Source organism: Nannospalax galili, unplaced genomic scaffold, assembly GCF_000622305.1.
Source record: "Nannospalax galili isolate Female #2095 unplaced genomic scaffold, S.galili_v1.0 scaffold330, whole genome shotgun sequence".
Lineage (NCBI taxonomy): Eukaryota > Metazoa > Chordata > Mammalia > Rodentia > Spalacidae > Nannospalax > Nannospalax galili.
In genome coordinates, this window is record NW_008329640.1 from 2,521,650 (window position 1) to 2,535,202 (window position 13,553).

The window sequence follows — 13,553 nt, forward strand, 5'->3', positions numbered from 1 at the left end:
GTTTCTTTCTCTACACAGTAAGCAGCGACTTCTTTCAGGGCTCCGCCTCCTCCTCGGTCTGAACCATTAAACAGCAAAACCCAACCCATGATTTGGCTTGGGCTCCAATCGGGTGCCAAGCTCACGAGTTCCTCCAGAGAAGCTCCCGCTTCCTCGGCAAGCCGCTTTGCTCTCTCCCGCGATTGGTCAGAAGCAGCATAGGGTCCGCCTCCCCCGCCTCCGGATTGGCGTCGGACCCCGCCCCCACCGGCCCCGCCCCGTGTCCCCCTCCGCCTGTGGGCCTCCGGCAAGCGCTGTCCTCTCGGGTAGCCCCGCCCCCAAGTGACGGCCGGACCGGGAATTGGCGGCGGCGCTGCAGCCATTTCCGGTTTCGGAGAGGTGGGTGCGGTGCGGAGCGAGAGTTGGTGCCGCCGCCGCCTCCAGAGCCTGCCCTGCTGCCGTGCTGCCTGGACGATGCGGCCGGAGCCCGGAGGCTGCTGTTGCCGCCGCCCGGTGCGGGCGAACGGCTGCGTGAAGAACGGGGAGGTGCGAAACGGGTACGTGAGGAGCAGCGCCGCTGTCACTGCCGCCGCCGGCCAGGTACGACGGGACCCAGCGGCCGGGCTGGGGCGGTGGGCTGGGACCCCGCGAGCCGAAGCCCGTATCGGGCCGGGGCAGACGAGCGGCCGCGCGGGCGGTCTTAGCGGCCAGCTGGTAGCTGGGCGCGGCTCAGGTGCGCTGGCGGCCGCGGCCCGGCGCTGACCAGGCCTCCTCGAGCAGGAGAGGGTGGCTCAAGGGCGGCGCGGGTCTCCCCTTCCCCGCGAGGTCCTCAGGCGGGGCTCCTCAACTCTGCGGGGACCCCAGCCGTACAGGGCTCCCCAGCTCTGCGGGGGCTTCAGCTGTGCCGGGCTCCCCAGTCGTGTGGGGCTTCCCAGTTCTGCCGAGCTCCCCAGCCCTGGCTCCCCTGAAAGGCTCTCTGCCCTGGATGGAGGCTGAGGCTCCTCTCAAAGCCCTGGTTTCTTCCCCTATGGATCCCGCCCGAAGTGTGGGCTGCTCTGGGTGAGAGGCCGACGGACCCTCTCCGAGCCCCACTGCATCCTCTCTAGGGATCCTCCTTAGTCCGCTCAAGTACATGTTTCCTGTAGAGTCCTGCAGCCCTGCAAGGAAACCATGCTCCGGGGCTTTCAAGACTGAGAAAGTTAGGTGGTGGGGGTGAAATACACCCAGGCAGCCTCTTCCCACCGCACTCTGGACTTCATTCACTAGCAGAACCTTGTCTGTGGCTTTGGCAAGGACCCCCCTCCTCCTGGTGCCTGGAAAGCATTGTCTTTTTCTGTGTGTGGTGGGTCCTCCATCCCACCATCCAGGTTGGATTGGGTGGCCCCTTTCACCCACTAGCAGACTTGAAATTGTTTAATCCAGGGGCAACTTGTGATGAGTCCTTACACTAACTGAGATTGAATTATCAATCACATTCAAACAGTTCTAAAATAATTTAGAAAGCTCTGAATTCATGACAGTATTTTAAAAACCATCCTTCCAGTTCTCTGGACTGATTCTTCTGCTGAAATGATGAGCTGGTTAAAAAGATGCAAGATTTAGTTGTTGGAAGAAAGTGTTGTTGTAATTTTGAGTTTAATACAAGAATTGTGCAAAGATTAAGGAAAAAAGTTGTAGTTCCCCCGCCCCCCTTCCCTCTGCAGGAGTGTGACTGCTGTTGTTTTGATAGAATGGTGATTTTAATTTGGCTTTAACATACTTAGTAACCTGTTCCCTAACAGTAGTTGTGAAAGGCCTGTTAGGTATGATAGGGTATCTCCAGGTCATATTGAGATACTGAGACTCAAGAGTTGAGGGTTAGAGGGGATACATAAAGTAGACTAGACTTCCCTTGAATTTGTAAGGTGTCAAGACACCTATTCAAAAGGTTGGTTTTCACTTTTTAAGAAATATGTGAGAGGGGATGTGATAAAAATCAGTAGGTCCTGAGCCATGGAAGAATTTACCAGTTTTGATGGCTAATGAGATAAAATTGCTGTGGCATAGAAGGTATCAGTGAACTGGAACAGTTGGAGCTAGAAAATAACAGGTGAATAAGTGAGGTAAGGTTTTAAGAGGAAAAAGGAAGTCCAGAGAAAGCTGGTCACATGTTAGAAGTGCTTTGCATCTGAAAGTTCTTTTTAGTCACTGGGGGATATATTCTGATTAAATAGTAAATCAAGTTCCTCCCTCTTGGAATTCCAGCAGGTTAGCATTTGTTGGTATAGTATTTCTTCAGAGGTTGCCAACTAGTAAGATGAAGAAATATCAAGTTACTAAAATGAAATATAAAAAAATCTGTGACTGTAGCTGGGTGTGGTAGCAAACACCTGTAATCCTAGTACTTAGGAGACAGAGGAGAATTCAAAGCTACATAGTAAGACCCTGTCTTTGTGCCCCCCCCCCCAAAAAATCTGATTGTTACATGTGGCTGGCTCTTTGGAATCTATTAGCAAACATTTTTACTCTAGCCACATTGGTGGCATTTGGAAGAATGTTCTGGTGGAATGCCCTTAAGGACTGCAGTATCCCTTCTGGAAAACTATTTTTCCCTACTTCTTTTAAAGCAAATGCTAAAGATCTGTAGATCTGTACATTTATGAGGAATAAGATCTTTGTAACTTCATGAGAGGAAGAGAGTATCTTATTTTTAAAGTGGTTTTTTGTTTTGTTTTGTTTTAAGCTAAAGCTATGTGCTTGTGCTCTAGTCTCTACCTGTCTTTCCTTCTGTTCTGGGGGAAAACTGCCAATTCTGTCTCAAAATATGCATAAGATATTATGTATAAAATTTCCTGCTTTCACCCGAAAACTATCACATGGTTGAAATGTGAAATTGTTTCCTCGTATGTCCTAACATTTCTTTTTTAATGGACAGGAGAGAAGTTAGAAACTTGTAGGGTTTCTTTTCTTTCAAGGAGAAGCAGCCACTTTTAAGATTTCTATAAGCTCTCCAGAATCTGAAGAGAATTTGAAGAAACGAATGCCCATGTTAAAAGAGCAGTTCCTGGATTGGGGTTGAGTTAGGTTAAGTAGATGCCATGGTAAGGAGGAGTTATGAAACAGAGGTTACTACTGTTCAATGATGACTGACAAGAGTTTTCACAAGAGTAGCAAATGAACAATAAAGCAATAATTTTCTCTGCCATTCAAAGGAGTGGGAGGAGTGTCAGCCTTTATTTGAGGTAAAGGGTAACAAGTAGCCTGAAGAAAATTTGACAGAATTAGAATCTGAAAGAACCTTCATGGGGTCTTTGTATGTCTGTAATTCATTCCCTTTATCTCTTTGTAGAACTTTATTTTGTTTGTGCTTTCTTTTTTTGACTGTCTTGTGTAGCTCAGGCTGGTCTTGAACTTGATCCTCTGCCTACACCTCCCAACTGCCCGGCATGGAGGAGATTTTCTGTTGAGACAGGGTCTCTCTGTAGCCCTAGCTGGCCTGGAATTCACTGTGTAGATCAGGCTGGCCTTGTACTCACAGAGATCTGCCTGCCTCTGTCTCGGGAGTGCTGGGATTTAAGGCGTGCACCACCGCATCCTGCTGGCTGCAGGAGATTTTCTTAACAGCAAGTTGGATTATTTCAAGAGTTAGTGTCTGTGGATTTAATTTTTTTTTTTCCTTTTTTTGATCTTTTTGAGACAGGGCCTCCCTGTAGTCCCAGCTGGCCTGGAACATGCTATGTAAACCAGGCTGGCCTCGAACTCAAAGAGATCTGCCTGCCTCTGAATTTAACTTTTTTTAATATTTTATTTATTATTTTTATTTTATGTGTATGAGTGTATTACCTGCATGTCGGTAAGTGCACCCATGTCATGCAATGCCTGAAGAAGACAGAAGAGGCCGTCGGATCCCCTGGAACCAGAGTTATGGACAGTTGTTAGCTGCCATGTGGGTGCTGGTCTTCTTCAAGAACAACCAGTGTTCTTAACCGCTGAGCCATCTCTCCAGGCCATGGATTTAACTTTTGAGTTTTTTCCCTGAAACTGCCAGCACTTAAGATCTTCCATTCCTTATAGAGGTTTTGAAATTTAGACTAAACATTTTGCTTTTTTGAATTAGTTATTAAGTATGAAAGGAGAAAAATGTCTTTCAGACAGTTTTGGACCTAACTTTTCTCTCCTTGGGAGTAGTTTCCATGAAACATTTAAAAGGATGAAAGTCTTGTAGTTGCCAGAATCAGTAGGAGCCTATCTCAAGGAGGCTGTAGGATGTAAGTTATATTAAGCAGAAGACAATGTGGAAACAACAGAATGTTGAAGGAGACACATGAACAACTAAGGAAGGGTGATTTATCCAATAGCTACCTTTTGTTTCCACTCAAGGGAAACTGTCTGGGGATTTAGTTAGGATTGTAGCTGGGGAAAGGGAGAGGTTGGTTATGAGGCAGCAGGAACTGGAAGGGTAGCCACAGAAGCTACTATACCTGTTGGGTTTGGAAGGGCCTGCTGAGGCACTTTGAGGGTTTCATGCTCTGTAGGAATAATGTAACTACTGACAACTTGGGAGATAAGATTTTTGTGTTTCAGATGCATTTGCTCCAAGGGGAAGAACTTTTGATTTTTACTAGCTAGATCAGAGATGTTCCAGTCATTTGTGGTACTCAGGAATTCTCTTTAATAAGAATTCTTGGGAAATGTGTAAACTATTCTGTTCTTAAGAAATTTTTTTTTTTTTTTTTTTTTTTTCGTTTTGAGACAGGGTCTCCCTGTAGCCCCAGCTGTCCTGGAACTCACTATGTAGACCAGGCTGGCCTTGAACTCACAAAGATCTGCCTGCCTCTGCTTCCCAAATGCCGGGACTAAAGGTGTGCACCACCATGCCTGGCCTAAATTTGCTGACTTAAGACTGCTTTCAAGATCCATTATAAAGCTGGAGACTATTTTTTTCTCTTTAAAGTTTTTTTTTTTTCTTTTGTTTTTTTTTTTTGCGGGGGGTTCTTACTGAGACAGGGTCTCCCTGTAGCCACAGCTGGCCTGAAACTTGCTGTATAGACTAGACTGGCTTGGAACTCACAGTAGATCTGCCTGCCTCTGCCTTCTAAGTGCTGGGATTAAATATGTACACCACCTTTCCTGGCTCATGCTTGACTTTTTTTAAAGATTAAAAAAAAATTATTTTATTTTATGTATATGAGTGCTTTGCCTGCATGTATGTAAGTGTACCCATGTTGTGCAGGGCCTTCAGAGGCCAGAAGAGGGTATCAGATCCCCTGGAACTGGAGTTAGAAACTGTTGTTTGCCATCATGTAGTTGCTGGGAACTGAACCCAGATTCTCTGCAAGAGCAGCCAGTGCTCTTAACTATGTAAGCCAGCTTTCCAGTCACCGCCTGCCCCCCCTTTCTTTTTGAGACAGGGTCTCACTATGTACCTCCTGCTGGCTTGGAACTCACTACGTAGACCATCCCAGGCTGGCCTCCATCTTACAGCATTTCACCTGCTTCTGCCTCCCGAATGATGGGACTAAAGGTGTGTGCTACCACATTGGGATTTAATATTTTTACCCTTGATTTTAGAAATGATACCCATTTACTGTAGGACCTAAAGCATTGGAACAATTCTTGGGTATTCAGTTTTTTTTCAACTCAATTGATAGACAAAAACATTAAAATTGTATATGTATAATGTTTTGATAAATGTATGCATTGTGTAATGTTTAAGTCTGGTTAAACACACCTATTTCCAAATCATTTATCATTTCTTTATGATGATACCTTTCAGACAGGCTCAAAATTGCTATGTAGTCGAGGATTACCTTGAACATCTGATCTTCCTATCTATCTCCCAAGTGCTGGGATCACAGGTGTCCACTACCATGCTTTGTTGTCTGTTACACTGGGCTCTAACCCAGAGAGAGCTTCATGCATGTTAGGCAAGCCCTGGACCAACTGACCCATGTTCCTGGCCAAATGAAATGATCTTGAACCAGTCTAAATAAGCTTCTTGTTGTCTATTTAGTAAGCCCTAAAGCAGTTTTACAGTGTACATTATGCCTGCTATGTAGTAGGAACTTAGGAGATGCTAGTTGGAGGGATGGGTAGTAGATTCAGCCATGGAGTTGGCAAAATTTATAGAAGATGTCATTAAGCTAGAAGAGGTAGCAAGGTTTTAATAGTAGAGAATCCTAATGCTCCTTGGAAAAGACACACACACACACACACACACACACACACACACATATACACATACACACAGAATGCTGAAGATCAAGTGTGCAAAACACAGTTGGGAGGAAGTGGTATAAGAAAAGCCCATGGAAATGGGAATATTCATTAAAGAGGGTAAGCAGTGTTTTCAGGGAGTGAGAAACCATGGATGACAATAGTAACAAATGGGACTGTGGATGTAGCCCATTGGTAGAGTGCTTGCCTAGCATAAAGGAAGTTCTCACACAGAATGCTGAAGATCAAGTGTGCAAAACACAGTTGGGAGGAAGTGGTATAAGAAAAGCCCATGGAAATGGGAATATTCATTAAAGAGGGTAAGCAGTGTTTTCAGGGAGTGAGAAACCATGGATGACAATAGTAACAAATGGGACTGTGGATGTAGCCCATTGGTAGAGTGCTTGCCTAGCATAAAGGAAGTTCTGGGTTTGAAGTATGGATGGTACATGCCTAGAATCCCAGCACTCAAGAGATGGAGACAAGAGGACCAGAAGTTCAAGGAAATCTTTGGCTACATAGTGAGTTTGAGGCCAGCCTGGGCTACACGAGCCTGTCTCAAAAAAAGAAAGTAATAAGTACTGTTTACAGAGTGCCTAATGTGCAGGAAGACAGGGAGAAGAGAAGTGAAATGCTATCTTCGGGTGTGACACAGCTATTGCAAGCATGATTTCACAGTAGTGGCAGTTGTCTGCACTGGGCCTGCGCTAGCCTGTCAGTGGCCATTCATGGAATGGGGAGGGACTCATGGGATTCTGCCTCTCCCTGCTGAACTATTGGCTACTGATGGATTCTGGGAGAGGGGATAGTCATTGCCTTTGGTTGTGTACCAAACTGTGAGCCCACCAGGCTCCAGTGGATAGTTCTAAACTGTGGACACACAGGCAGTTCTGGTGAAAATCTGAGGTTCACAGAACAAAACAAAAAGGCATGACTGTGGGAAAGAGACCTGGAGGGAGGAGGGGAGGGACAATGAAAGGGATGGGAGGGAGAGAAGAGAGGGTAGGGGATGAGAGGAAACAGAATACACTATATACATGTATAGAATTGCCAAAGAACAAATACAATTGATTTAAAAAAGAGCTCTCTAGGTAACTAGTATCATAATTTTACAGATAAGATGACAAAAGTTCAGACAGTTCAACAATAACTGGCTCAGAACTAGCAGATTCTACTATACCATTGAACTTGGCAATACAAAATTCATTAGCAATTTTTGAGAAATTAAATTAGGGAGCATAATAGATTCATATTCATATTCTCTCTCTCTCTCTCTCTCTCTCTCTCTCTCTCTCTCTCTCTCTCTCTCTGTTTTGGTCTTTTTGATACAAGGTCTTGCTGTAGCCCCAGCTGGCTTGGAACTCACAGAGATCTGCCTGCCTCTGCCTCCCAAGTGTTGGGATTAAAGGTGTGTGCCACCATGCCCAGCAGATTTTGTCTCTTATTGGTTGAAGGGAGATGGGTGGTAGGTAGTTAAAGGCAGGGAGCTGGTAAAGTAAATAAAAGACAGCATTAGGCTAGAAGAGGAAGCACCAAGGATTCACTAGAAAAGGCACATGCAACTCACATAGAGCTGAAGATGTAGCATGCAGGAACACAACTGGGAGGAAGTAGTGTGAGAGAAGCCCAGGGAAATGGAGGCTGGCCTTTTCTTGGAATTCTACTGAAGTACACTAGCCTCTCTATTGCATACCATACATACTAGAGAGAATAGTTTAAGGCTTTGTGCAAATAGTACAAGCCATGCCACACACTGACCATGTTTCTGTCAGCAGGGAAAATTTGAAAAGCAGCAAGTACATCTCTTTTCTTGCAATCAGGATAAAACCCTGATAAAATTTTGCACTGAAAAGACCTTTCAGAGCTTACTGGAAGCACTCAGCACTTGACATTACCATTTTCCTACTGTAAACCCAAATTCAAGCCTTCAGCTGTATGTGGGCTGGAGTGTATCCACTGAGAGAGGTTCTGCACACTGGGTAAGGAGTTAGTGCCTGTGTTACTTTTCTCACATCTGTGACAAAATGCCTGACAGAAGCAGTTTCAAGGGGTCCAGTTCATCATGGTGGTGAAGGCATGGTAGAGCAGCTCCACAAAGGCAGGAATGTGTGGCAGAGACTTGCTGACCTTGTGGCCGTGGACTAAGAAGCAGAAAGCGCTAGATTGGGATCAGGAGTAGGTATAACTTTCAAGGCCCACCTCCAGCTACCCCTTGCTGCTAGCTGAGGCCCTCTTCCCAAGGGCTCCACAACTTCATAAAATAGCACCACCAACTTGGGACCAAGTAGTCAAAGATATGAGCTTGTGGGGGACATTACACATTTAAATCTTGATACTTCCCTGACTTGCCACCCATGCTTCCTCTATCTGGTTTCCATCTCAGTAAGCATCATGGCATAACAGGCGGGTGCAGGCAGGAGGCTGGAGAATGAATGCAGCTCCGCCACAGTTTCTGCCCTTTGATTGATCTCCCTGGTACCTCTCACATGTTTGAGCCTGTGCATGCCGTTCTCTCTGCTTGACCTCTACCACACAGGCCAGTCTAATGTTACAGTGCATGTTGATGTAGAGGTAGCCAGCTTTGTGCCATTTTCCTTTCCCGAGAATATGTCCTGTTGTGTGAGGTGGACTCCTGATGGCTACATCTGTGCTTTGTGACCACATTTCCTTGGCCATAAACTATACTTTTACCAAAAGGAACCCAACAACCTTCTCTCACAGAGATTAATTTTTTTTCACCTTTTTTTAATATCTTATTTTTTTTATTTTATGTGTATGAGTGTATTGCCTGCATGTATGTGAGTGCACCTGTGTCATGCAATGCTGTGGAGGTCAGAAGAGGGCTTTGGATTCCCCTGGAACTGAAGTTAAGGATGGTTTGTAGCCACCATGTGTGTACTGGGAATCAAACCGGGGTCCTCTGCAAGAGCAGTCAGTGCTCTTATCCTCTGTGCCATCTCTCCAGCCCCAGAGATTTAAAATTTTGATTTGGAGAGACTCAAGGGCAGTGGACCACTAAGAGAAAATGTTCTCCAGCTTCTGCTCAAGGTCCTGGGAGCTTATTATTCTATACCCTTTCAAGACTCACTTGTTCTGATAATTTTCTCCCTTTTTGCACACCCCTCAATCTTTCATTAAGTTGCCTTTTCACTTAGTTTAGCCAGGATCTGTTTTTATTACTCGCAACTGAATCTTTATTTTGGCCTTTTTGAGATAGGGTCTCCCTGTAGTAGCCCCAGTTGGCCTGAGATTCCCTATGTAGCCCAGGCTGTCCTTGAACTCACAGAGATCTGCCTGCTCTGCTTCCTGAGTGCTGGGATCAAAGGTGTGGGCCACCTTTGATCTCAGCATAATCTCTCAAATTCTTAGGACTTTAAGGATGTATGTGTGTTGGATTGAACCTAGGGCTTTGACATGCAACACAAATATTACCCCTAGGCTATGTGTCTAGGCCACTTCAAGACATTTTTAGGCTGTTTTTTGTTGTTTTTTTTTTTAGACAAGGTCTTTTTATTCTCCCTTCCACAATGGTCCCTGAGCTGTGGGTGGGTGAGGTTTAATATAGGGGTCCTATCCAGGGACACACACTCTGCAGTCTCGTATTCTCTAAAATTTAGCCAGTTGTGACCTTCTGTGAGCATCACACTCTGTTGTATGAGGAAGGTGAGAGTAGAGGGATGTATTAGTTTTCTCTCTACCCCTGTTCTGCTATGTTCCATGAGCTTTAGGTGTAGAGGTTCCACTGTAGATGTGTCACTTAGGGCTGGGCATCTTTCAGACATATATTCTCCGTATATGACCAGTTGTGCAACTCTGTAATAGCCTCTATCTGTTGCAAAAAGAAACTTCTTTGATAGAGTGGTGTACTGCATACTTGTCGGGTAGAAGGCTAGTCTCAGGAGTTCAAGGGCAAGATGGGTGTGGGGACAGCCTGTGGAGAGTCTAACCTACTTTAAAGAATAATTTGGATTTATAGTGAAATATGCAAGATGAAAAGTCATAATCAGTTCTTTTACAAATGAGTCTCAAGCTGTCTTACCTTTTCTTCACCTGATTAAATGAAAAAAATATCAAGGAAATCAGAGTAGACAATTTTCCAAGTCACAGAAAAATAGAATATCAAAATTAGGCCTAGAAACCTGTTTACTTTTTTCATTTATTGCTGTTTCTTAGTTGTATTCCTGAGATTTCCTGTGAATCAGGTTTTCCTTTAATTATTTTGGAGGTACTTCAACTTAATTTAGGGTCATCAGTACCTTTTTTTTTTTTTTTTTTTTTTTTATCTTTTTGAGATAGGGTCTCCCTGTAGTCAAAGCTAGCTTGGAACTCATAGACATCCACCTGCGTCTGCCTCCCAAGTGCTGGGATTAAAGGTGTGTGCCATCATGGCCAGCTTACCATCAGTACCTGATAGTAGAATTTTATTTTATGTTCATCTTCCATGCTCTTGTTTGTTTGCTTGCTTGTTTGTTTGAAATAGGGTCTCCAGATGTAGACCAGGCTATCCTGCTGATACACACTTTTGATCTCAGCACTTGAGGGGCACAGGCAGGCGGATCTCTGTGAGTTCCAGACCAGTCTGGTCTACATAGTGAGTTCTAGGCCTGTGGGGCTGTGCACAAAGACCCTGTCTCAAACAACAACAATAAAACAATGGTATGTGCTGCCATACTCTGTGCTCGTTTTTGTTACTCATACAACAGCATTTTTATTATTCATAAGATTATCTGTGCTTGGGGTGAGATGAATGGTTACATGAGGTTTTTTCTTTTAGTTTTATGTGTATGAGCGTATTGCTTGTATGTATGTAAGTGTACCTGTGTCGGGAAATGCCTGCAGAGGTCAGAAGAGGGTGTTGGATTCCCCTGGAACTGGAGTTATGGACAGTGGGTGTTGGAAATTGAACCTAGGTCCTCTGCAAGGGCAGCCAGTGCACTTAACTGCTGGACTATCTCTCTAGCTCCTGGTTATATGAGTTTTATTTGCTCAAGAATGGTCTTCTGCTAAGTAAATGTGTGTTTTTAGGAAAGTAGGCTTAGCACAAACTAATTTAGCCATGTTGGAAACGACCTGCTTCTTTGCCTATCAAAGTGCCACACTTACAACGTAGGCAGTCAAGCTGCTCCCCTGCATGCACCACACAGATTTCCAGTAGGTAGGTCTATTGTCTCTTTCTTACCACATTTATGCATTTTTGTGTGTGTTTGTGTGTGCATGTGTGTGTATGCATGTGTGCCACGGTGTGTGTGTGTGTGGATGTTGGGAGTTGGCTGTCTCCATCCACTGTGTAGGTTTTGGGTCCTGATCTCAGGTTGTCAGGCTTGGTGACAAGTGCACTCATCTGTTGAGCCATCTTGCCAGCTCCTATTGAAGTCTCAATGGTGAGCACAGCCTAGTTTCTCAGTCTGTATTCTGGCATTTGGAGTCATTGTAAGAAAACAGAGGTATGGAAACAAATCAGTGCTGGCAGGTACTCCTCCCTTTGTAGCATCAGCTGGGTTTCGTAGTGTGAGCCAGTGCAGGGGGCAGTGCAGTCACTACTGGCTTTGCTGCTCCTTACACAGAGTTCGTTGGAAGGCCATGAGGTATGCCAGACTGTTAGGGCCTTCAGCAGCTTCTTCCTGCCCTTTCTCATAAGTTGTCATATCCACCAATAAATCTGAAAGCACTAAGAATTAGATTGTGGTTTTCTTCAGTAGCATATGCCCCAGTACCATCTACTTCTTGTGTATGTCCATAATGTTTCAGGAGGTAATTTCTTTTACTTGGCAAGTTCGTGTGAAATGCCATACCATAATTACTATGAAAAAGGAGAGAAGTATAAATAAAGATCTAGCTTGATCAAACTAACAATGTATTGTTTTAGATGTTTTTCCCCCTTCCCTCTTTTTTTTTTTTTTTTTATTTTGGTCTTTTTGAGACAGGGTCTCCCTGTAGCCCCAGCTGTCCTGGAATTCACTATGTAGACCAGGCTGGCCTCAACTCACAGGCATATACCACCACACCTGGCCCCTTCCCTCTTTTTTAAAGATTTTATTTATTTTTATCTTAGGTATATGTTTGTCTGCATCTAAGTGTACCATGTGTGCCTGGTACACTTACATGCAGACAAACATATACCTAAGATAAAAATAAATAACTCCTCCTCCTATGGAGGCCAGAGGAGGAACTGGAGTTAGGGATGGGTATTAGCTACTATGTGGGTGCTGGGAACCAAACCCAGGTCCTTTGGAAGAGCAGCAAGTCTCTTAAATGCTGAACCATCTCTCCAGCCCTTTCACTCTCCTTTTTAAAGAAAACATTAGCCTGGCCTGGTAGTACACACCTGTAATCCCCACCCTTGGAAGACTGAGGCAATTTGAAGCCAGCCTGGTCTGCATGGTGAATAACCAGTTGAGAATACATAGCAAGACCCTTTCTCAAAAAACAAAGGAAAAAAAAGGAAGAAAATCTAAAGTTGTCATTGGTTCATCATTCACTCTAATAATAACATATTGAGCCCTTCATACAAGTGAGTGATGCCTAATCTGAGCACTGGATAAACAGCAGTATTTTATACTCCTGTGAGAGAGGCAGACAATAAGTAAGTAGGTATATTAACCTTGTCACAGTTAAAAATGCTATAATCAGAAAGCTAATAGAACATTTTAGTCAGAGTGGTTGGGGCCACACTTGGAGGTAAAGTGTGAGCAGGGATTGATATGGATGGGACCATAACTATGGACTCCCAGTGTAGGGCAGGGGCTGAAGTGCTCACTAGGCTGGAGTGCAGTGATCTGGCAGATTCTGCAGTCTGGAAGGTGTAGGAGGACGTGGAGCAGCATATAGCCTTGTAAGTCAGGCAGAACTTTGGACTCTGTTAAATCAGTGACAGGAAGCCATTCAGGAGAGTCATGACTTTAGGTTAAAGCAGTTTTCCAAGCCCTTTGAAAGGTCTGTCTAGGGGAGATGCATTTCTTCCACAGAGGTAGAAATGCTTATTAATAAAATAGAAGTTCATCATTGCCAGGCGTTTCTATTTATTTAAAGATTTATTTTCTTTTTCGTGTGTGTGTGCTTGTACATGTACAGTTGTGTGCAGGTACCTGCAGAGATCAGAAGAGGATGTCAGATCTCCTGGAGCTGGAGTTATAGGTGGTTATGAACCACCCGATGTGGGTACTGGAAACCAATTTCAGGCCTTCTGCAACGGCAACAAGTTCTCTTAACTGCTGAGCCATCTAGGCATATTTTTTTAATAATGGGTTTCATGATATTTTCTTGTTCTTTTATTTATTTTGTGTATTTGTGTATTTTTTTTTTTTTTTTTTTTTTTTTTTTTTTTTTTTTTGAGACAGGGTCTCCCTGTAGCCCTAGCTGGCCTGGATTCGCTATGAAGA

The 13,553-nt window shown here is 44.3% G+C and overlaps 1 protein-coding gene across 1 annotated transcript in view; it reads left to right on the forward strand.

Annotated features, from left to right (window-relative positions):
• Positions 1-273: 273 nt before the first annotated feature.
• Positions 274-13,553, forward strand: part of Sptlc2 (serine palmitoyltransferase long chain base subunit 2) — a 96,333-nt gene continuing 83,053 nt past the window's right edge. The window contains exon 1 of the mRNA XM_008839931.3: positions 274-579. Coding sequence (XP_008838153.1) covers positions 454-579 — 126 coding nt within the window. The 5' untranslated portion in view covers positions 274-453. The remainder of the gene's footprint in view (positions 580-13,553) is intronic.